Source organism: Puntigrus tetrazona, chromosome 6 (genome assembly GCF_018831695.1).
Source record: "Puntigrus tetrazona isolate hp1 chromosome 6, ASM1883169v1, whole genome shotgun sequence".
Classification (NCBI taxonomy): Eukaryota; Metazoa; Chordata; class Actinopteri; order Cypriniformes; family Cyprinidae; genus Puntigrus; species Puntigrus tetrazona.
In genome coordinates, this window is record NC_056704.1 from 19,876,835 (window position 1) to 19,899,668 (window position 22,834).

General features: G+C 38.0%; 2 protein-coding genes and 1 long non-coding RNA gene across 5 annotated transcripts; 2 read left to right on the forward strand and 1 right to left on the reverse strand.

The window, feature by feature from the left end:
- Nucleotides 1-477: 477 nt before the first annotated feature.
- LOC122347207 lies at nucleotides 478-3,748 on the reverse strand. Its single transcript, XR_006251200.1, has 2 exons — nucleotides 3,488-3,748; nucleotides 478-824 (listed from the first exon to the last, which is right to left on the reverse strand). It is a non-coding gene; the product is annotated as an uncharacterized LOC122347207 (long non-coding RNA).
- A 2,871-nt stretch (nucleotides 3,749-6,619) lies between these two features.
- Nucleotides 6,620-12,015, forward strand: eno1b (enolase 1b, (alpha)). 2 transcript variants are annotated; one of them, XM_043242337.1, is made up of 12 exons: nucleotides 6,620-6,758; nucleotides 7,557-7,645; nucleotides 7,751-7,846; nucleotides 8,462-8,520; nucleotides 8,608-8,677; nucleotides 9,188-9,321; nucleotides 9,612-9,834; nucleotides 9,921-10,118; nucleotides 10,203-10,404; nucleotides 11,238-11,346; nucleotides 11,453-11,511; nucleotides 11,627-12,015. In XM_043242337.1, the coding sequence occupies exons 2-12, from the start codon at nucleotides 7,561-7,563 to the stop codon at nucleotides 11,691-11,693; spliced, it is 1,302 nt and encodes a 433-aa protein (XP_043098272.1). In that variant the 5' UTR covers nucleotides 6,620-6,758; nucleotides 7,557-7,560; the 3' UTR covers nucleotides 11,694-12,015. The 2 variants fall into 2 exon arrangements, with proteins under 2 accessions (XP_043098272.1, XP_043098273.1); XM_043242338.1 differs by lacking the exons at nucleotides 6,620-6,758; nucleotides 7,557-7,645 and adding an exon at nucleotides 8,022-8,082.
- A 672-nt stretch (nucleotides 12,016-12,687) lies between these two features.
- rereb (arginine-glutamic acid dipeptide (RE) repeats b) lies at nucleotides 12,688-22,827 on the forward strand. Of its 2 annotated transcripts, none has more exons than XM_043242308.1 (17): nucleotides 12,688-12,997; nucleotides 13,842-13,890; nucleotides 14,148-14,272; nucleotides 14,434-14,533; nucleotides 14,783-14,881; nucleotides 15,035-15,115; nucleotides 15,198-15,351; nucleotides 15,432-15,524; nucleotides 16,058-16,254; nucleotides 16,336-16,512; nucleotides 16,593-16,703; nucleotides 17,214-18,361; nucleotides 18,563-18,797; nucleotides 19,017-19,707; nucleotides 19,793-19,888; nucleotides 20,978-21,155; nucleotides 21,402-22,827. In XM_043242308.1, the coding sequence occupies exons 1-17, from the start codon at nucleotides 12,972-12,974 to the stop codon at nucleotides 21,433-21,435; spliced, it is 3,594 nt and encodes a 1,197-aa protein (XP_043098243.1). In that variant the 5' UTR covers nucleotides 12,688-12,971; the 3' UTR covers nucleotides 21,436-22,827. The 2 variants fall into 2 exon arrangements, with proteins under 2 accessions (XP_043098243.1, XP_043098242.1); XM_043242307.1 differs by having other exon boundaries at nucleotides 12,689-12,997; nucleotides 19,793-19,933.
- The last annotated feature ends 7 nt before the right edge of the window (nucleotides 22,828-22,834 follow it).

Below are 22,834 nucleotides of genomic sequence, written 5' to 3' on the forward strand. Positions count from 1 at the left end.
AGAAAAAGACACTTCCAAAACCGTGCCAACAAAGAATTAATATGTTTAAAAGTTGTATTTCCATCTCTGTTGCAACAGTTTTGGAAGTGTCAAAAATGACTCTATGTGTACAAGTCATTAGTGTCCAAACTATATAAAATTAGAAGCATTAGAAGCAGATGCATTTCCTAAAATATCATTATATGCGTAAACACTATGATTTTAAACATTAAGATAAGATTCATTAAAAGGGGGTGTTCCGATCTTATTGGCAATATAGTATAGTACAATATATGTATATATATTTTTCTAATTTTGCTCTGCTCTTAAATATTTTACTGGCTATCTATTGCTCTGCACATGTTTGTGGAATGTGATCAGACAAAAATAGAACTGTTTGAATCTGCTATTTTTAATAATAAATCAAATCAGCAATCACTAAAAATACATACACACTGACACACAGAATCAAAATCAAATCAAAAAACACAAAACGTCTTGATTGTAATTCACATTTATTGACCAAAATACACAATAATGTACATGGAGCAAAATAGGCAGACATACAATTAAACAATACATATAAGGTACAGCATTTTAAAACCTTTATTATTTTTATTAAGACTCCAAACACTGTTTAATTATTTAAAAAAAAAAAAAACAATTCCATTGCGGCAGTGTAGGTAAGGAAGGAAAAGGAAAAATGGTGATCAAATTCCTTGTGATTGATGGCATTACCAGGCAGTATTAGACAGAGTATCAACATCTAAACTTGCCTGGTAAGACACAAATCAGAGGATTTTACTGCAGCTGAGAGCCAGAAGAAAGTGTCTGATGTCATGTGACTGTAGAAGAGATAAAAGCAGACAAAAAGAAAATGACAGAATTAAAGATATTTTTTTAGCAGAAAGATCTTAAAAGAAACTGTTTAAAGGATCTGTTAGTAAAGGATAAAAAGCAAGCAGAGATTCAAAGGAGCGTTGTCAGAATTAAACATTAACTTCCCAATGGTTTTTGAGACAACTTGGTAAGTATGTTTTTCATGGGCAAAAACAGCTAAAATATTATTTCAAAAATGTGTCTCGTACAGGTATGGAATAGCATGAAGCTCAGTAAAACATGCCAGAATTTTAATTTCTCTGTAAACAACACACCCCAGAAATGACTAAATGGGCAAAACACTACCTTATTTCCTCATTTACATTCAGAATACTACCAAATGTTTCACTGAGTCATGTCTACGGATATATTTTTCATAGAAACTAATTTGTCATGTAAGCTGTCCCATCAGTGTGTTATTTATAGCTCTCTTTTATTATAAAAACATGGACGTTTCTTTGCATCGTAGAATACATAATGACCTGCAAAATAAGTTTGAAGTCAGTAACACACACAAAAAACCCAATTGATATTTTATATTTTCCTGACTGGCATAACTTCCCCTTCAACACAGCGAACAGGAAAGGTGAATTGTGTAGGCGCAGGTCAATTAGTGTTTGTCACACAGATCTCGGGTGTCATGCACACAATAAGACACAAGAAAAGGAGGATGAACTGATCGCTAAATGGCACATTACACATTAGAGGGTGTGTGAGTATGGAGGAATTACTTTTGTGACATTCATGAAGGTATTTGGATGAAACAGGGTGGGGTTCATAACTTTAATGATGGCTAAGTGAGACGATCTATATTCATACCTCTTCTTTTAATTACACTCCTTTTATTTTTTAATAAGCAGTCTCATCCAGTCTTCCTGTAAATCATTAACTCCATTGAACTTTATTAAAGAACATTTAAGCACTTTCTAAAGTTAAAAAATATATACTACATTCCACACAATTGTCTGTTCATGGTCAGGTAGCCCCCAGAATGCATCGTTACCAGACAGTGTTAGAACATCATTGAACAGTCAAGCACTGCCAGGTAAGATGCACCCTAGAGACGATGAATGAACTTCTTCTGCATCATAGTATTCAAATGATCCAGCCAAAGAATACACATCTTTTCATAGCATATTTTCCTTTGCGTATTTGTGTGTGAGTTTATTTGCATAGTCTGCACATCCACACCCAGATGCAAAGCATTTGTAACGATGCTTGAGGAGGACCATCTGCATCATTACCAGGCAGTATTAGAGAAGATATTACATCCAAAACTGCCTTGTAAGATGGAGATGAGCATCCGGTATTTGCCACATTGATTATTTATATATTTATTATTTGTTCCATCTAATTGTGTTCAGTTCGGCATGAAACATAAAGAGAGCTAAGAAATGCTAATGTCTATCACTATAAAATCAGAGTTACTGTACTTTAGCAAGACATTGTAGGTGTTTGTTAATGATTATCTGTTTTACTGACTGGCCCATCTTTTTTATAGCTTTATGTATTTCCTTTAAAAACCGCTTATCTTACAACAGACCCCAAAGGCTTTATGACGTGCATGTTCATTTAGACTGGACCACTTCCAGTTTCACTATGAAGTTACTCATTTTCTTTAAGGCTATTTTTAGAAAAAATTACAACATTTTAACCAGAACTTTATGTCTTAGGTGTACGCCCTGGCCTGCATCCTTGGAAACCATGACCTTTGAGACGTCTCCATGACCTGGGAGAGTTCGACTAATTGGTCGTACCTTCATCAAAACAAAATTGCGTCTACGGCCTCCAAATCCCATTACAGCCACACAACATAGTTGGTAAGCAAAGTGCTTAGTCATGCTAATCAAAATGGCTGATCTTTGTCACCTATACCTGAGCGTGCACCTGACTGACCCCTCACCTGTACAACAGATTAGATAAGATTAGATTAGATAACTCACTTACTACTGAAACCAAACTAAGTAAGTTTTCACATTTTGGCTCGGTTGTTGTTTAAAGTCAAAGCACACAGTAAAATCGAAAAGACTAATTAAGGTTACACTTTCTCTTCCTTGTACCTTTTTATTAGAACACTTTTTTTAAGTGAAGAGAGGAAAATTGTATGTATGAGATTTTATGAGCATGTGTCCATGTATCAACCAAATCTTGAAGATTATAAACAGTTTCTAAAATGCAACAAGGCTCATTTATTATATTATATTATTATAACATTAAACACTTCTGAATGCGTGACGTTTTTTTACTTCATACCCCCCTTTGTTTTAAACTGATCAAACAGGTTTGACACATCACGGAAGTGAAAGTTAACTTGCTGGGCACTCATAGACCTTTATGTTTAATCTTAATGATATTTCAGAGTAAAATTCATATTTGATTTTTACAACAAAGAATTAAAAAACGATTTTGTTGATCTAAAATATAATTTATATATTTTCATTGTTCTTTTTAATACTTTACTATGAGTATTTGCTAATAGTAAACTTTATTAATGTATATATTACCCGAGATACATATATATATATATAAAATAAATGATACATATGCATAATTATATATATAATTTATTTATTTTTGCAATTTATGAATTGTCTTTGTTTTTTAATAATAAAGAAAAACTATTAGTTACCCTATGAATTCCTGGTGCCGTCATTCAGTATGGAGTCCCAGACAAGAGATGCCATTGTGTCGCAGCGTCGCTTTAGCTGAAGAAGATCACTTCCTGCTCCTTCCACTTGTTAAAGGTATGTTTGCTCATTCCACGTTAGGCCAAACCACTCGAACCGGTCTGAAGGTACCCGATGAAGACGCACAGACAATAGTAATGGAGTCTCAAGCATGAGAAGGAACACAATCTCCTAAAGCTCCTGAAGCGAAGAAACTGTTCCTACAAAACATCTAGGTTTTCAGGTACACCTTGGAGCCCTGCCCAGGTGTCATTTTTACGCTGGGACCAATCCCTGGCCTTCTTCTAAGAGCAGGTGTGTCTTGTGTTCTGTGATTGGTTAGTTTAATGTGGAAGCGCCTCTGGGTTTCTGCGTACACAAATGAGACAAGCTTTTAACCTTCAAAAAGACCACGCCCCATCCTTCGTCTCTCTTGTTCTGGGTCAGACTGCAGGGCAACAGACAAGAATAAGCCTCCTCTCCTGTTTTCAGTGTTACTCTCCTTTCCAGCCCTCGTCATTAGATTAGAGCTGTTAAAAAGACATTCAGCAATCAGTAAATGTGTCCTCTCTGCACCCCTATGATCATTTACATTGTTGACACTGATAATAAACTCCATTGTGTCGACAATACGAAAACAGCAGAAATTAAACTAAGGGCCAAACTGATAAATATGCTTTTAACTCTATTTATGCAGTATTTATTTGCCTGTAATAAAATCAAAAAAAAAAAAAAAACTGTAACATCTTTAAAAAGAGTATATCAATCACTTTTATTTATATAGCGCTTTTAATAATACAAACTGTGTCAACGCACTGAACAGTATCAATTAGGATAATAGATTGATAGTAATGTATAATGACGAGAATAAATACTTAAATTTTATTAAATGCAGAGATGGTCTGTGTAATCAAATCGACAAAAACTGCTAGAAATTAAGTGTCCCCATGCAGCTAAGCAAGCCAGAGGCAACAGTGGCAAGGACCAAAACCCCATCCGTCTCAGAATGGAGAAAAAAAAACCTTGGGAGAAACCAGGCTCAGTTAGGGCCAGCTCTCCTCTGGCTGTCTGAAGTATATAGATGTAGACAATTTGATTATTAAATTCAGATTTAGGCTTATCAGTTTAAACTGCTGTTGGAGCTTGTGTTCATTTTTATAACTTAAAAAATGAAGAGAAAGTAATAAGTATGTACACTTGTAATATTTAAACTTACATTTTTTTTTTAAATCTATATATATATGTATATATGTGGGTGTGCGTGTGTGTTTGAGAAAAGGCACTTCATCAGCAGATTGTTGACTATAAAAACAAAGATCCACTCCCTTCGCTGTTATAAAAGTACTGTTAAATTGTGCTTTTAGCATTTAGAGCTATATTTACGTTTTCATTGGACAATGAAGTGCTTGTGCTAAAGGTCTGCTCAGGACAGGCCTACTAAACAGATTTCAGGGATCGGTAGCATCACTTGCATGGGCTACTTCAAAAAGAGTAGGTAAAAAAGGTCAGTTCACTTCTGTCCTGGCCATGAATCTGCATTATATATAGTTTGCCTTATTTAATGCACATAATTCTTTAAACAATACGAATTTACTTTATATATGTGGCTTTTGATGCCTGTTTGATGCATGTAATAAATACAATTATTTAAACTGCTTGTGCACTAATCAAGTTTTAGAATATGCGTCTATGTGCACCAAACAAAGGATCTGAGAAGTCCAACTCTAACAGGAGTTTATGCTGGGACACAGGGACTGCATTGTAACCCAGGCAACAGGCCAATGCCTCACTATATCCACAAACCTGTGTGTGGATTGCTAATGAGATCCCTGAGGTCTTATTTGTGAGGCATAAAGAAGGAGGAACACGGGATCAGCTGGCTGTCAGGAGGCCTCCTGAGAAGCCTGTACCTGAAAGAAGCGACAAAACATCAACCGTTTCCACAAAACAAACCATGCACGAGGGAAAATACACACCTGTATGTGAAAGTGATCTAAACTAAAATGGCTTGTTTGAGCATTGTAGGAAGAGTAAGTGAAAGATTATTGGAACAGAGGAAGTTTATGAGATGTTTGTGAGAGGGAAGGTGAAAAAAAACAGCGGGACAAAAAGAGGGAACGGAAGAGGGAGGGTGGGGGCAATGACCTGAGGGATTACTGGCCCAAGGGAATAAGTTGCCAGGATTCTCCAGCACACAAACACTCTATTGTGCTTCTTGTTGTTGCATCACATTCTCCCCACAGACAAGAATACAGTGGAAGGTTATCATTTAACACAGAGATTTTGAATTTGAGATATTATTTACATTGCTTACAGCAGAAGACTGGCAAGACTGTGCATCACCCTCTTGCTTTTCTGTGCCATAAGTAGGCTACAATGGCAAAATATATTAATTTTACATTGTTTCTACAAGATCTACTTTAAATCTCAAATAGATTCGGAAAACACTAAACATTATAAATTAATTTAAAACAAATGATCAAACCAAGGCATATAATCAAATTTATTCTGAAAAATGCATTTTTGGACAACGCACTACATGTTATGTACCTTGAAAAATTGCTACATAATAAACGTTTCCTACGAGATAAATGTTTCTTCCTCAAGGGAGCGCATGGCTGCTCAGAAAGCCGAAATCTCCACTGTGCTGAATTTAAATTTCAGATCATTTTTTATTTTATTGTAGACATGTCCACATCTAAGAATAATTGATTATACAGAAGTAAATCAATTCATTCTAAAGATTTACCTGTCATATAAATTAAAATAACTGAAGACGATTTCTATTAAATTACACTTTATGATACGCTAACCTAGTGATCGTCAACGACTGTGATTGGTCAAGCCCTAACATCGTTGAGAAAAGTAACAGGTAACACGTGAAAACATCGTCCACTTTGGTAGTAGTCCATAAAAAATAAGTATTCCTGAACAGAATCGTTGTATCCCTTAATTGTAAATGTACAGTGAAGTGTTAAAACCAAGAGTTACAATAAAAATATTTATCCAACAACTCCTCGCCCGCGAAGCCCCGCCCATTTCCTCACCTCATGTTGTAGACAACTGCCTTTCACCTTAACTAGTCTTTTCTGTGATCTCCCCCTATGGGTGAGTTTTTTCTCTGAGAGCGAGCACACGCTGAGCTCTTCTATCCAGAGCCGCTAGCAGTGAGTGTGAACTTGAGTGAAAGCTTGATTTCTTCATCTTGTCCTTTAATTATACACTATCGCTGAGGTAAGAAGCATTGCATTATGGACTTTGAAATACTCGCTTAATTGTCACCATCTTCTAGCCAACATTACATTTGATCTATATTGTAATCAGGCTTTTTCTAAATCTCAGTACGCTGTTATTCTGATAATTAGACAAAAATTGTTAAATTCTCAATCTCTAGTGATAAAATAAGAAATAAAATGCTGGATGCTGGATGAGAGTCACCATGAATAAGCACGTGACATTGAAGACCGTGATGAGTCGTGCTTTCCATCACGCCCACTCATAGTCACACACTGTAATGCGATTAAATATTTGCAGAACGAACTATACGAGAAAGAAATCCGATTTCAGGAAGGAAATGAGTATGAGACTGTACAGTTGAACAAATAGTTTTGATGTTTGTATTATGCGTAGGCAAAAACTTCTAGGCCAGTTCTGTTCGCTTTTAGTTTTCTGTATACAGCTTAATGAAAGGAGTGTGACAGCTGCTAATCCAATTAGACCTGAGCTTCTCACAGTGCCCCAAGGAATAGCACAATCTTGTAAATTATGTATGTATATTTGAAAGCTATTAATCATATATTTGCTTGAAAGAGTCGTGGATTTATTCATGCAGATGTTTCCCTTTAATAATGATTAGGCCTAATAACAGGAAAGAGGATTTGACAAAGTGACCCAGCATTACTGTAAGACAGATGGTGTTCTCAGGTTTCCTTGAAATCTCCTTTAGACGTGTGGCTAGATTTGTAGTCAGCAGAAATCAGACCCTTTTACCTTATAATCAGATCTGAATCTGATTTTTATTTTTTTTTAAAGGAACATGTCTATCTTAAAGATACATGCCCGTGAGATTTTTGATTCTAGGGGCAACCCCACTGTAGAAGTGGACCTCTACACAGAGAAAGGTGATTCCCCTTGACGTTTGCTTCCAAACTGAAAATTATACCTAGACGGTTTAGTGTACTGACATTACAAGCAGAATAAAAACTCATGTACCGGTTTTGAAACAGGTCTGTTTCGAGCTGCTGTCCCTAGTGGAGCCTCTACTGGAATCTATGAAGCATTGGAGCTGAGAGACAATGACAAGTCACGTTACCTGGGCAAAGGTGACTCTGCTTTTTCATGTTTCTGATGAACCGAATGAAACTAGACATCACATTTAATCTGGTTTTACAGAATTTATTGTTAATTGTTTTGGAAATAACCAAGACCTGCTGAGCTAGATTTGTTTACTGAACACAAAGGACTGTTTCTCTTCCCTGCTCTGTTTTTTTCTGTTAGATTGGAAAGGAGGACTTAATAATGTACTGATTAATAACTGGGTTCAGCCTTGTTTTAACAGGTACACTAGTAAACTAGTGAGAAACTTTTTTTTTTATTTGACTTGATGGCTCTGAATTTGCATGACATTCAACCCAATGTCGAATTCTTTTGTGTGAATTATGTATTATGAAAAAATAAATGTAAAAATCTGCGCTTGTGCATGTGATCAGTGAAAAATAAAAAAATCTGTCCACAATGTTTGCATGGAATAAATCTGATGTTTATGGCTCTCTCTTGGCTGACATTACAAATGAGAAAAATCTGACGATCTACAGCTTTGTGCTATAAACAAAACAAACATTTAGAGATGTGCATGTGTCTAAATGCAGCACCATTCAACCCACAATAACATGCTTATACCTGTGATCATATCTTCCATCTTTTTCTGTGTAATGTAGGTGTATCAAAGGCTGTTGAGCATGTGAATCAAACTATTGCTCCTGCCCTTATCAGCCAGGTGAGTATTTTACAATTTTATTCTGAAACAAGAGTTTGTTGGGTTGTTAATTATATATTTTTTGCTCTCTTTCTCTCTGTCACATAGGGAATTCCTGTAGTTGAGCAAGAAATGATTGACCAGTTCATGCTGGAACTGGATGGAACTGATAACAAGTGTAAATCATAATATTTACATGTTTATGCATGTTTATGTTGTCCTTTGCATCAACATAGTTCTCATTAACAGCTTCTTACACCCAATTACCCAGTTAAATCACACTATTTTTCAAAGAGTATGTCCAGTAAGATGTGTTTAAATAAATTAATACATTTAATCAACAAGGATGCATTAAACTAATCAGAAATGACAATAAATAAGTTTTTAATGTTACAACAGATTTCTATTTAAAATAAATGCCTTGCTTTTGCTATTCTTTTTTATATATATGTTTCACAAGATTGCCTGTATTTTTAATCAAACAAATGCAGCCTTGGTGAGCATATAAAATGTCTTTCAAACACTTATTGACTTTTGAATGTTGAATGGCAGAGTACATTTGAAAGCATCACAAAAAAGGCAAATTCAAACTAAAACAGTGATTCATCCCAAATTCAAAAGTATTACAAATATTAGGTTTTGTGTCTAGTCGTAGTCCTTTAATTCCTGTGTCTGTTTCGAATATCAGCTCAGTTTGGTGCCAATGCCATCCTGGGTGTGTCCCTGGCTGTGTGTAAGGCAGGAGCTGCAGAGAAAGGTGTTCCTCTTTATCGTCACATTGCTGACCTTGCTGGAAACCCTGAGGTCATCCTGCCTGTGCCGGTGAGAAATATAAAAGCCTTGTATTTGAAATAGTAAAAGTGTCATGCAACTAAAAAGGTGCGACTAAAAGATCATTAATTAGATTGTGTTTTGAGCTCAAAGAGATTTTCATTTATGAGGGTATTTAGGTGCAGACCAGCTTTGTCTTCATGAATAATTTCAGATTTTACAAGTAGCCTAAGCTATACAGACAATTTTCCTATTTGCTTTCTTTTGTTATTTTATTAAATCTTAATAAAAGTAGGAAAGCAAATTATGGCTTAAACATTTTGCTTATTGTTTTCCCAAAGGCTTTTAATGTGATTAATGGTGGCTCACATGCTGGCAATAAGTTGGCCATGCAGGAATTCATGATTCTGCCTGTCGGGGCCAGTAGCTTTAAGGAGGCCATGCGCATTGGTGCAGAGGTATACCACAATTTGAAGAATGTTATTAAGGAGAAATATGGCAAGGATGCTACCAACGTTGGGGATGAGGGAGGATTTGCACCAAACATCCTGGAGAACCAAGAAGGTATTTGAAGAAACTAATCACTCTGCTGGAAACTATACAGCCAAGATTAAAAAATTTTATTGCCATTTTCTGTGTGCTTATTATAGCCCTAGAGCTGCTAAAGAGTGCCATCAGTAAAGCTGGATACACAGATGAGATTGTCATTGGCATGGATGTGGCAGCATCCGAATTCTACCGTGATGGAAAGTACGACTTGGACTTCAAGTCTCCCGATGACCCGGATCGATACATCAGCCCCGATGAGCTTGCTGACCTTTACAAAAGTTTCATTCAGGATTATCCAGGTATTCATCAGTCATTTGCTTTCTTATTTAATTTTGTTCTTTAAATGCAGATGCAGAGATATGACACTTTTTTAATTCCTCTAGTGGTCTCCATTGAGGATCCCTTTGATCAAGATGATTGGGAGGCCTGGACCAATTTTACCAACAGCACAGACATACAGGTGGTGGGAGATGATCTTACTGTCACCAACCCCAAGCGCATTGCTGACGCAGTGGAGAAGAAGGCTTGCAACTGCCTGTTGCTCAAAGTCAACCAGATCGGAAGTGTTACCGAATCTATGCAGGCGTGAGCTCAAAACCCACATTTTTTTAACAATGATGTCACACCATATACTGATTTCCTATATCTTAACACTTTGTCCATATATTTTCCAATTTCAGTATAAAATTTCTATTCCTTATGGAAGGATAAAAATTTGTATTAATATTAATTACAACATGGGCTTTATCACTTTCTCTGCAAAACTCTGTGAAATTTGGAAATTCCTTTAACATTAGAAATTTCTGATGGCTACACAGAAACCTGGCAATTAATGTCAGGTGTGGGACTGTACTATGGGATTTTTTTTTTGAGAGGTGACGTCACTCACAGACGAACGTTTTGATTAAATAAATTTGCTTGAGTGCATCAATCAAATTTCAAACAGTAAAAGATTTTAAAGCAGACACCATGCCCACTCTTTTACAGATTTTTAAGAATAAATAATATAATATAATATAATATAACAATATAATACAGTCAGTTAATGGTATTAGCATTCTGTTCAAGGCATCAGAATTTCAATTGCAAAAGGAATTACAATTCCACTGGTCACAGGCAGGTCACATCCACAATGCAGATATAGTTGTAAAGTAGATGTGGTAATAAATATTGCTATTTAGATCTGGCAGGCTCTGAACTCTTAAGACATAGGAAATACAATTGTAAATGGACTTTAACTACTCAATTGAAATTTGGCAGCCATGGTGTGTTCGAAAGCAAACTTTTATGCACCCAAAAAAATTTAAGGCCTTTTGAAAATTGTTTGTAATACCCTTAAATCCCAGTGAAAAACCCTATATAGTTTAATTCAAAATATATATACGTATTTGTGAATTAATTGTAACACTCCTCCACAGGTGTAAGATGGCTCAGTCCAATGGCTGGGGTGTGATGGTGAGTCATCGTTCTGGGGAAACAGAGGACACATTCATTGCTGACCTGGTTGTGGGACTTTGCACTGGACAGGTACTAAATCTGCATGGACTGAACCTAAAATGTAGGAAATTTGTTTTAAGGTTACCTGTTCATGTTTAGGTAATCAACCCCTTATTTTTTTCCTCTCCTTATTCAGATTAAAACAGGAGCCCCGTGCCGTTCAGAGCGTCTGGCCAAATACAACCAGATCCTCAGGTAAGCTTACAGATAATACCATTAGAATTTAAATATTTTTGCTTCTAAGTATATAGGCATACGTAAGCATATGTTTCACTTTTTTCACATACCTGCTTGTTTTCTTCATGCACAGAATCGAAGAGGAACTGGGGGATGAAGCTCAGTTTGCTGGGAAGAACTTCAGAAATCCACTGAACTGAGGCCACAGTAGTACAAATAGAACTACTTACCCTACAGTAAACGTACTAATAGCTCAGTACAAAATGTGGCAGTACAACAGAAAATCAATATGTGTTATAAAACAAGACTGTATGATTACAGGGTCCATATCATCAATGATATAGAAACAAGTATCATAAACTTTGCGACTGTGTCCATTTGGATGAGTGTTACATGTACTTGTATCATGATGATTGTATTGCAAAAAAGAGCATTTTTTCCTGTAAATGCTGCATAGCAGATTCCTGCGGTCTGTGCTTGTGATAGTGGATACTGTTAAAATAAATACATTATCTCAGCTAATGAAAGGCCTTTGTATAGTATCATAATCTAATGGTCTCACGTTTGCCTGGTTTGAGCATATCAGACGGAAAATACCTTTCATTTTATATATAAAAAAACATCATACCACATAACGCAACGCTGATGAATCCTTGATTTTGATTGTTTGATAGTTTTCTAAAATTGCATGGCTTTAAAGTAATACCATATCATGACAGAATTACTTTTCAATATCACTTATACACATTTTGTCAGGATATTTCAAATGGAACAAAGCAAGTGGTAAAATAATGCTTCTGAAATAGCAATAAAAAGAGATAATAATGATCCACACAGTAATAATAATAATACAAATGCTATTGTTATTAATATTATTTAATAATAATTCACTGGCCCTTTTGTTAACAGTAAAGCTGCAGTGATGTATGAAGCCATCAAAGCAGACAGGGCTGCATTTAAAGCGTCTAGCCTAATTCCACTGAGCCGAAATAAATCCACCGTCTCCACAGTGGCAGTCCTTTAAATCTACAAGCACTGTATTTATATATTACAACCCACACACTGACTATAACAAGACGAGATTTGTTATTCTTCACTGTCCGTGCACGGTGCCTATTATCAAATATTCAAAGGAACGCCATCAAGGCTAGGGTGGTTAAATTTATCGAGACATCCATATTGGTGTGTGAATATTGACACGGGAGGATGGCCAAACACATCTCCCTGAAGCTGATCTCCACAGACAGCGGACACGGAGATGATCCCATTAGCGCTGGCTGCAGCGGCACATGCTCAGTTATGCTTGTTGAAGGGGATCTCAGTAGGCTGTGCGTGAACACTGAGGTCATCGCCTGCGCTGAGGAAAAAATACTCAGCGCAGCCTCCATTTTGAGTAGTATGAAATAGAGGAAAGCATAGTTTTGAGCCGCCGCCGCCGCAGCAAACAAACTGTAAACACTAGCGAAACGGCCTCTGCCATGGACGACCTGTTCAGTCCGCGAAGGTTTGTTGCTTCTTTTTATTAGCTAATGGATGCTTTTGCGCGCTAGCGCTTTTTGCTACACCGTGAATACTTTTGCATTCTAGTGCAAACCGAGATGATTTTGAACTTGACAGCTCGTCTCGCTCGGCCACACACACGCAAAGGCCAGCTAAGAGCCCGACGAGATAAAATGGGGCAGATGTTGTGTAGATACTGTTGCTAGCTGCTAAGTACATAATGCACGTTGAAAGCGGCGCTGCTCTTACAGATTAGTTTTGTTCGTCTGTTCCGTAAATAATGGTCCAGGAAATTGTTTTAGCATAATATATTATTTCGCCCAAAATGATTACACAGCGAACAGTGTTTGTGCATATCACACCGTAAGTGCAACGTACTGATTTCGATTTGCACTCTGTTTGATTGTGCACGCAAGCAATGTAATGATTTATGTGTAAATATATGAACTGGACGTCCAAGCCTCCGTTTATATAACCTTTGGAGGGAACGGAGAAGTGGGACGCAGATTGGCTGGTAATGCTATGTAGGCGGGATTTGGATTGATCATCGCGACTGCTGATTGGCAAATCACATTTTATGATTAACACTGAAAGGAGGCGATTTAAAAGGGTGGAAAACAGCGACATGAAACTGCTCACATGACAGGGACTTAAGTTGTTTTTTTTTTTTAACTTAGCGTGTTCCTGTTAAATATGGTGCTTGTATACACGTATTGTTTATTACAGGCGTATTTTATTAGTATTTACCTGTGGAATGTTGGCTGTAAGTATTGCTTCAATGTTAATGTACTGATTATTAATGGACTTGCACAGCCATATTTTAACTAATGAATGATATTTTCTTTCAGGCAGCTGAACAGCACACAAGGAGAGATTCGAGTGGGACCAAGTCATCAGGTAAAATTGTTACAAAGAGTTTCCAAAGTCTTTGCAGATATGCAGTGTATTAAAGTTAATTTTTGATCATTAAAAAATGTTTCTAAAAAAAGAATGATGTCAGTATGTCTGGAAGTGGCAAAAGCCATGCTGAAAGTTCAAACCAAAATGTTAACAATGGGCCAAATCAAAATGTTAACAATTTACTGAATGTATTTACTATGTTAATTCAGACTCTGTTATCTTATATTTTTCTCCATTTATATTATAATTTTCAGGCCAAGCTACCTGAATTACAGCCGCCACCAGCTCATGGAACAGAGTCTGTCACAGAAAATGAGGAGCTGGTGTGGGCACCTGGGGTCAATGACTGTGACCTTCTCATGTACCTACGGGCTGCCAGGTAATGGCCGCTTGGCTGGATGCCAGTTCCTATTCACCATTTTACATTTATCTTCATAATCACTTGAGGGTATGTCTAAAAAGGGATCTGAGGTGTCTGTGGCTGGTGTATGATTCAACATCACCTTCTGCATTTTTGTTCTGTGTTCTTTGAATAAACAGGAGCATGGCAGCTTTTGCAGGGATGTGTGATGGAGGATCAACGGAGGATGGCTGTCTTGCGGCTTCCCGGGATGATACCACATTAAACGCTTTAAATACGGTTAGTGCATAAAAGAAATATTAATTACTACTTCCACTGAATTCCATTGAATTCAGTTTTTGGTATTTTTAAAATAAATATTTTAAGTATTTAAGAACTGAATAAAGATTGTAAATTCTGATCGCTGATGTGATTGAATTGATGGCAGTGAAAACATTAATTTCTCAAAAATAAACCATAATTTTAATCACATCTATATTTAATTTTGCTGTGCAAATAGTGTATGCAATTTTATTGTTTTGTGCACAGCTTCATGAAAGCCAGTACGATGCTGCCAAAGCCCTGCAGTGTCTGGTGAAGAAACCAGTTCCAAAACTCATTGAGAAGTGCTGGTCAGAAGATGAAGTGGTGAGAAACTGAATCTATCTGTATTTTTCATTACTATCTTAAGATTTGTTGATGATATAGCCTGGTAATTAACAAAGGAATGATTTTAGATACTAGAACTGTTCAAAAAGTCAAAGTTAAGATTTCTCAATCTCTTATAATGTTCAATTACAGAAACGCTTTATCAAAGGTCTCAGACAGTATGGCAAAAACTTCTTTAAGATCCGTAAGGAGCTACTTCCTAGTAAGAAAACGGTATGGAAACCTGCCATTACAAATCTAACCATACATGTGTTAGCATCAGTCTTTTATTTTTTTAACATCTTTGTCATCTCAGGGTGAGCTTATCACATTCTACTACTACTGGAAGAAAACTCCTGAAGCCGTGGCGTCACGACCTCATCGGCAGCAGAGAAGGCAGCCGGTGTCTCGCAAAGTGAAAACTCGCAACGCGACAGCTGCAGCCAACGCAACTTCTCGCACTTCTTCCAGTAAGTGTGGCAAAACAGGATTGCAATAATGATTTAAAGGAAGTACAAGAAGTAATTTATTTTTGTCTCCCTGTCTGTAGTGGAACTTAGTTCAGCGAGTGAAGATGATCTGGACAGTGAGGATAGTGAGCAGGGTGGCAAAGGTCAAGCCTGCAGTCACTGTCTGACAACTAGTAAGTTTTTCACCCTTTTCAATTTCAGATAAATGCTCAGAAATAGGGCTCAAAACTATTTACAAGCAACAAGGAAAAAAGGTTGTCATGGTCATCATGGGTGCCAAAACAATACAATTTCCATACATTCTTTGAAGCATAGTATTACACTTTTCCTCAATGGTTTGAGTACACAACCCATTTATCCCAATACTTAATATATTTTTCCAAATTAGGTATAATAGCTAATGTAAGTCTTTCCATACAGTATATAAAATAACAGTTCTTAATTTATTTTTGATTAAAAAAACAGCCTTGATGATTATAAGATAAGCAAACTGAAACAGTAGAATATATTAAGAATCTATTATGGTAGAATATATTCAATTATAGAAGTAAAACAGGTTGCAAATATCAATTTACTTTTGAATATACGAAATATCAAAATGCACGCCAACATTTCGGTGTAATGACCTTTAATCATCAGCTTTTTAACTGTTCTGACTTCTGTATATATTTTGAATTTGTATGACTCACACAAATGTTTCTTTCAGACTCCAAAGACTGGCATCATGGAGGGCGAGACAATGTCTTGCTGTGCTCTAGTTGCCACTCTCACTTCAGCAAGCATCGGCGACTGCCACCTCTTCCCAAACCAGCAGATCCACCTTACCTCTTCAAACCTGTCAAAGAAGAGGAAGAGGGAGTCAGACATGGCATGAAGACCCGTCGGAGCCGGGTGCCACCACATGTATGTTTGTCCTTTACATGGGTTGTGCTCATGGTGATGTAAAGAGTAGTTTGCTTAATTCGGCCTTCCCTTTACATGTAGATGTCATCACTTCGAAGTGGTCGCAATAGACCGACTGGAAGTCCCGACAGGGGCATGTCTCCCACCCTTGAGGATGTGCGTTCTACTGGACAGTCCCCCAGAACGAGTTCCACTGCAATGGCAACCAGGGCCTCCAGCTCTGATTTGAAGAATGGAGTGGCTGGGAAGACCAACAAGGTAGTGATTAAAAAAAGAACCTACGATAAGATAAATATAATTTCATTGACACAATATTTTTTTTTCTTATTAAACTTTAGAAGATAAAAGTGGAGGCATCTATAGTAAAGGGCGTGAAAAGACAGAGAGAGTCAGCTGCTCCCGATGTTGATGAGCCTGAAAGGAAAAACGCGAAACGACCCAAGAATCAGGTAAGGGAAACTTCATAAAAAGTCTTTCATAATGGATGTCACACTTCATATTAAGTGGCCTTTACTACTATGTATTTCCAAAAAAAACAAGTACAATGTGCTCATAATGCATTGTAAAACACTTTTGCTGCTATTGAGGTGGGATAGGATAAGGTTAGGCATAGCTTTGGTAGTATGGGTAGGTTTAAGGGGTTTAAGGGTTGGTTTAAGGTGTAGGGGATGGGTAAACAGTGTAATTATAAATGTAATTACAGAAATTAATTATAAATGTAACTACATATAGGTATTTTTGAAAATATAAGTATAATGTAAAAATATGTATGTATACAATAAGTGCATTGTACTAAATTATTAATTTAAATGTAAGTACATAGTAGTTAAGGCCACCTAATACAAAGTAGGACCCTGAATTTTAATACTGACTGTTTATCAGCTGTAGCTGATAATAATGTCTGTGCCATATAGTTCTGCCATTACGTCTAGTTTTTAAGCAGTGTATCTCTAATCCAGGAGGGTCCTGATTCTCCATCAGAAGGTGAGGGTGAAGGCGAGAGCTCTGATAGCCGTAGCGCCAACGATGATGGCAGCAGTGACACTAAAGACATTGATCAGGACAACCGCAGTTCCTCCCCCAGTCTGGCCAGTCCCCTGCAGGCCAACGAAAGTGACTCAGACTCCCCAGCACCACCCCCTGCACCAGGCCCAACCCCTCAAACCCAGCCCCAGCAGCCTGCTGTGACCCCAACAACACATGCCCCCTCTGAAACACCACCATCTCCTCAGCCCTCTCTGCCTGTATCCTCATCCGCATCTTCACCTGGAGCTCCTGCCACCACCTCGAAGGCACCATCTGTAGAGGTTTCCCAGGAAGTGCCATCTCCAACTGCTTTCAGAAGCGGTCCCAGAGGACCTGAAACCCCTGCCTCTTACTCAAACTCCTCGTCTCAGCAGGTGCAGTGTCCAGGGCCGGGGCAGTCATTCCCTGTGCCACCCCATTATCAACACAATCCAGGTCAGCTGCAGAATCCTTCATCTGGGGCGAATCAGCCACCAGGGTTTTCTTCCAGACCGCTGCACCTTCAAAGAGAGAGCCCTCTTCCTCCTCTTCCCCCTACAGCAGCATCCCAAATCAAGCCCCCTCCAACCACTCCAATTCCACCTTCCCACAAGCAGCCCCCTCATGTTTCTGCACCTCCACCCCATTTCCTCCAGATCCATCCCAATCTTCCTCCACCTCCTGCTCTAAAACCTCTTGCTTCCCTGCCCTCACAACACTTGCCTTGTTCCCAGCCTCCTCCACTGCATATAATTCCACAAAGTCACCCAGCTCAAGCTTCCGTTCTGACTCAGTCGCAGAGCCAGCAGGTCAAAAGTCACGCTAGTACTGCCCCTCCAGCTGCAGCTAGTTCTCATCCATTGCTTCCCCAAAATCGTCCTGCTGCTGAATCCACTGCTTCATTCCCTCTGTACGCTTCTCCCATCCCTGCCCATCAGCCCTCTACGTCTTCCTCAGCAAGCACTCCTGTTGGACAGGCTCATATCAAGGAGGAACCAATTGATGAGGAGGAAGAGTGCGATAGCCCGCCTCCTCCTCGCAGAAGTCCCTCTCCAGTACCGACAGTGGTTGACATACCTAGTCATGCAAGTCAGTCAGCAAGGTACCAAAATAATTTGTCAGTAATTTTTTTAATATTTATAAATTGAAATGTATACAAAAAAGATTTTTACCAAAGTATAGCATAGTAGTTAAAATGTTATATATATATATTCTAAACAAATACTACTCACTAAGATGCAGCATTTATTACAATAATTGTACAATTAAGCATGCATAGTAAATTTTGTTTTGTCAATTGCAGATTCATCAAACACCTCAACCGAGGTTACAACTCCTGTTCTCGCACAGACATGTACTTCACCCCACTGGCCTCTTCAAAATTGGCCAAAAAACGAGAGGAAGCTGCTGAAAGATCCAGAAGAGAAGCAGAGCTCAGTGCTCGACAGGGACGAGAGAGAGAAAGAGAAAGAGAACGTGAGAGGGAGAGAGAAAGAGAGCGGGAGCGAGAAAGGGAGAGAGAATCTGATAAAGCCTCTGTGAGTTTATGTGGCATTTAGTTTAGAATTTGACATTTCACAAAAAAATTTAAAATATATAGTTTTATTTATTTATTTTACAAATTCTATTTATTGTGACATTACAAGTACTGTAATGCAAAAAAAGATCTGAATTATAATATATTTTAATTCTTTTATGCCTACACTGTTTAAAAGTTATTTTATATATTTTACTTTTTTTTTTATTTCTTCACATAGCGTGCTTCAAGCTCATCCCACGATGGCCGAATAAGTGAGCACCTGCTTGCTGCCCATGTGCAGCCAGGCCGTCCGTCATTTGAACCTCCTCCCCCCACTACTGTTGCTGCAGTTCCACCATATCTTGGCCCTGACACTCCAGCTCTCCGCACACTCAGCGAGTACGCCCGCCCCCACGTCATGTCGCCAACCAACCGTAACCATCCTTTCTTCATGCCTCTTGGGCCAGGTGAGCACCTGCTAGCTTATCACATGCCGGGGCTGTACGCAGCAGACCCAGCCCTTCGAGAGCGAGAGCTCCGTGAACTTCGAGAGAGAGAGATCCGAGAAAGAATGAAGCCTGGATTTGAGGTGAAACCCCCAGAGCTGGAAAACCCGCTTCATCCATCGGCGAATCCCATGGAGCATTTCGCCCGCCATGGTGCCCTTCCTCTGCCTCATGTGGCTGGGCCTCACCCCTTCGCCCAGTTCCACCCAGCCATGGAGCGTAGTGTAGCGGCACCCCCTCGGCCGGAAATCAGCTACGCCGAGCGCTTGACAGCTGAACGGCTTCATGCTGAAAGGATGGCCTCTGTTGCTGCTGGTGACCCTGTTGCACGGCTACAGATGCTCAATGTTACACCACACCACCACCAGCACTCACATATACACTCACATCTTCATCTGCACCAACAGGACCCTCTAAATCAAGGTGAGAACATCAGAGACATATGGTAGGAGTTATTTAGATCACATTTTTTTCAAGAAAGAAAATTTCAATGGTTTTTGTCTTTCAGGCCAAGGGCCTCATCCTCTGGTGGACCCATTGGCTGCGGGCCCCCCTATGGCACGATTCCCCTACCCACCTGGTGCCATCTCCAACCCTCTACTCAGTGAGTTACCCCATGAGCATGAAATGCTCCGCCACCCTCTGTTTGGTGAGTCACCAAATAGACTCCCCGTTACACATGTAGCGTTAAAGAATGTTTAAAGTTAATTCTGAATAATTCACACTTCCAACCCATATAGCAGGCTTAAACGATGTTCATTGCAGTGGAGTAAAACATCCTGCCTTTTGATTAGCCATATCTTCATCACTTGCATGAAGTCACTTTCTTAAAGTAAAGTAAAATAAAATAAAATAAAATATTAGTCTTTCAGCAGCCAATATGTATGTAGCACTTTTAGCTCCTTTTAACATTAAAACATTTAACCATGTTTAAATAAGTTTAAGATTTAATATTATTGATATTTTATCTTAAAAGTAGTGTCTTAAGATCAAGGCTACATTTATTTGATTATTTTTTATATTATATATATATGTATGTATGTGTTTAAAACTGTTTTTAATTCTAATATATTCATGTGATTGCGATTACTCCAGGCTTCAGTGTCAGATGATCATTCAGAAATGATTCAATATATTGATTTGATGCTCAAGAAATATTTTGTATCATTATCAGTGTTGAAAACTTTACATCTTAATGTTCTTGTGGATATATTTTTCCAGGATTCTTTGAATCGAAAATTATTTGAAATGTAAAATCTTTTGTAACTTTTAATGTTTTACTGTTACTGTTAATCAAACTAAAGCATCCTGGCCTAATAAAAGTAATATATTCTTTTAAAAAACACACACATACTAACCCCAGAAATGTGAGATGCATAATATACTGTGTATATATCATTGAATGTCCCTCTCTCCAAATCAGTTCAAAAAGTGTCTATAGATTCTGTCTAGGCCTGTCAATTGCTTATGATTATAATCATTGTGACTTACATTACTCAGATAGCCAAAAATGTCTGAAATGTAGGAAAATATCCTAACGTAATGCGATAAACTTTGTTGACCCATTGTTACTTTATTGTTGTCTCACAATACCATCCAGCTTCTACGTACACATAACAGTCACACAGTAGGGAATAGTTCTATTTCAGAGAAGAGTAAGTGAAGTAAGATATTTTCTCTGTTTCTTTAATAGGAGCACCGTTCCCCAGAGAGCTACCAGGACCCCTGGCTCCTATGTCGGCTGCGCATCAGTTGCAGGCGATGCAGGCACAGTCAGCAGAGCTGCAGAGGCTGGCACTGGAGCAGCAGTGGCTACATGGACATGCACACTTACATAGTGCTCCTCTCCCCAGCCAAGAAGACTACTACAGGTGAACCACAGAGACTTTTACGCTCTGGTCGAGAGTGCATGCGTAAATAAGCACTTAGCAAGATGTTTAGTTGAAAAATTGCCAAAATATCTGTTCTTTGAAGTAACATGTAAGGTTGGAGAAAAAAAGCAAAAAAAAGTTTTTTACTATGAAATTCATGTCTTTTCACAGTACACTTTCTTTTTTTTTTACCTGTTTACTTGGATCCTTAAATGACAACATGTTGTCCTGTTGTTTGTTTGACAGCCGTCTGAAGAAAGAGGGAGACAAGCAGTCCTGAAATCAACAAATTCTCCACTGTGGATTACAGAGTGATTCTGTGTTCAGGGTATCAGACCTTATATTTCAGAAAACCCAGCATGGGTTTATCCCTGTTTTGGCACTTATAAACGTTTGACCGACTCCTTTGTGCTGTATGAAATAACTAGCCTTTTGGAGCACACTGAATTTTCTTTCCTTGCATGAACACTATTTAGAAATTTCTGTAATTTAGAAGTTTCTGTAAGAAATGAAATTCCCATGTAACGTCATTTATTGTGCAAAAGCACAATATTGTAGATTTACTAAGTATTCAAAAAGTGCTGTCCAATATCCAGAGTTTATCACAATTTAGTTTCAAAGTTTATTGAAACACTTGTTTTCAGATTGTAAATATTATATGTTTAAAATAATATATTAACTGTTGAAATTTAAAAGTTGCAATGATAGATTTGGATACAAAAACTTCAGATGACCTGTGTGCAAGAAGTGCATGCTTTACATACTCTGTCCTTCCCTTTCTGACTGCATCTTCATCTATACCTCAGAGTGCTCATCAATATACAGTAAACCCCACATAAACTCCACAGTACCTTATTCTGTCAGCAGTTTAGCTTTTTTAATTTAAAAATGTAGACCAAATGCAGGCTGAGTATTAGTAAGATGATTAGTGTTTTCTAGCTCTGCAGAACAGTCGCCTCACTGCCGTGGTCATACGATGCTGTGGAAGACTTGCAGAGTTTACCACCATGCTTAAGGACACGATTTGATAGAGCAGGTCAGTTCCGGGGTCAGCCCTACGTGGCACAGAAGTTGAGGAAGTTAATTTATAAAGAGGTACCTGCACTTAGCAATAAAATGCGTATGGCATATTTAATGGTATCCTCACTACCAGCTTCAATCCTAGCATGTGCACTCGGCCAACTTAAACAACTGGGCTACTGCTGAGTAAATTTCATTTTCATAGTCAGGCTGGTTGGGAAAGAGCACAGCATTCTTACAGTAAGATGGAATTCATTATAAACACAATAGAGAGAGAGCAAGAGTGATTTTTGTGATGGTTTAATGCAATACAAGTGTATTGTTGTGCACTACTATTAATTGTTAAAATAACAATTGAAAACATGAAATGGAGTTCCATTGTTCTGTATTTGTTGAAGCAGACAGTTGAAGAGTGTTAATCTGTTAATACTGTTATTGTGGAACTTTGATGGGTCACTTTTTTCCAAAACTGCCAAAAAGTCATTATTTCCTTCGAGATAACACTAAACATTTGTACTAGCATTTTACAAAGTATATGGATATTTTTAATGGGAAATATATTCTCATTTTTAGTATCCATGTCTTTTTGCGTACTTGTCTTCACATGCACAGTATTGTCTGGTTGCAATTTACCTTAGAGTTGGATTTTTTTTTTTTTC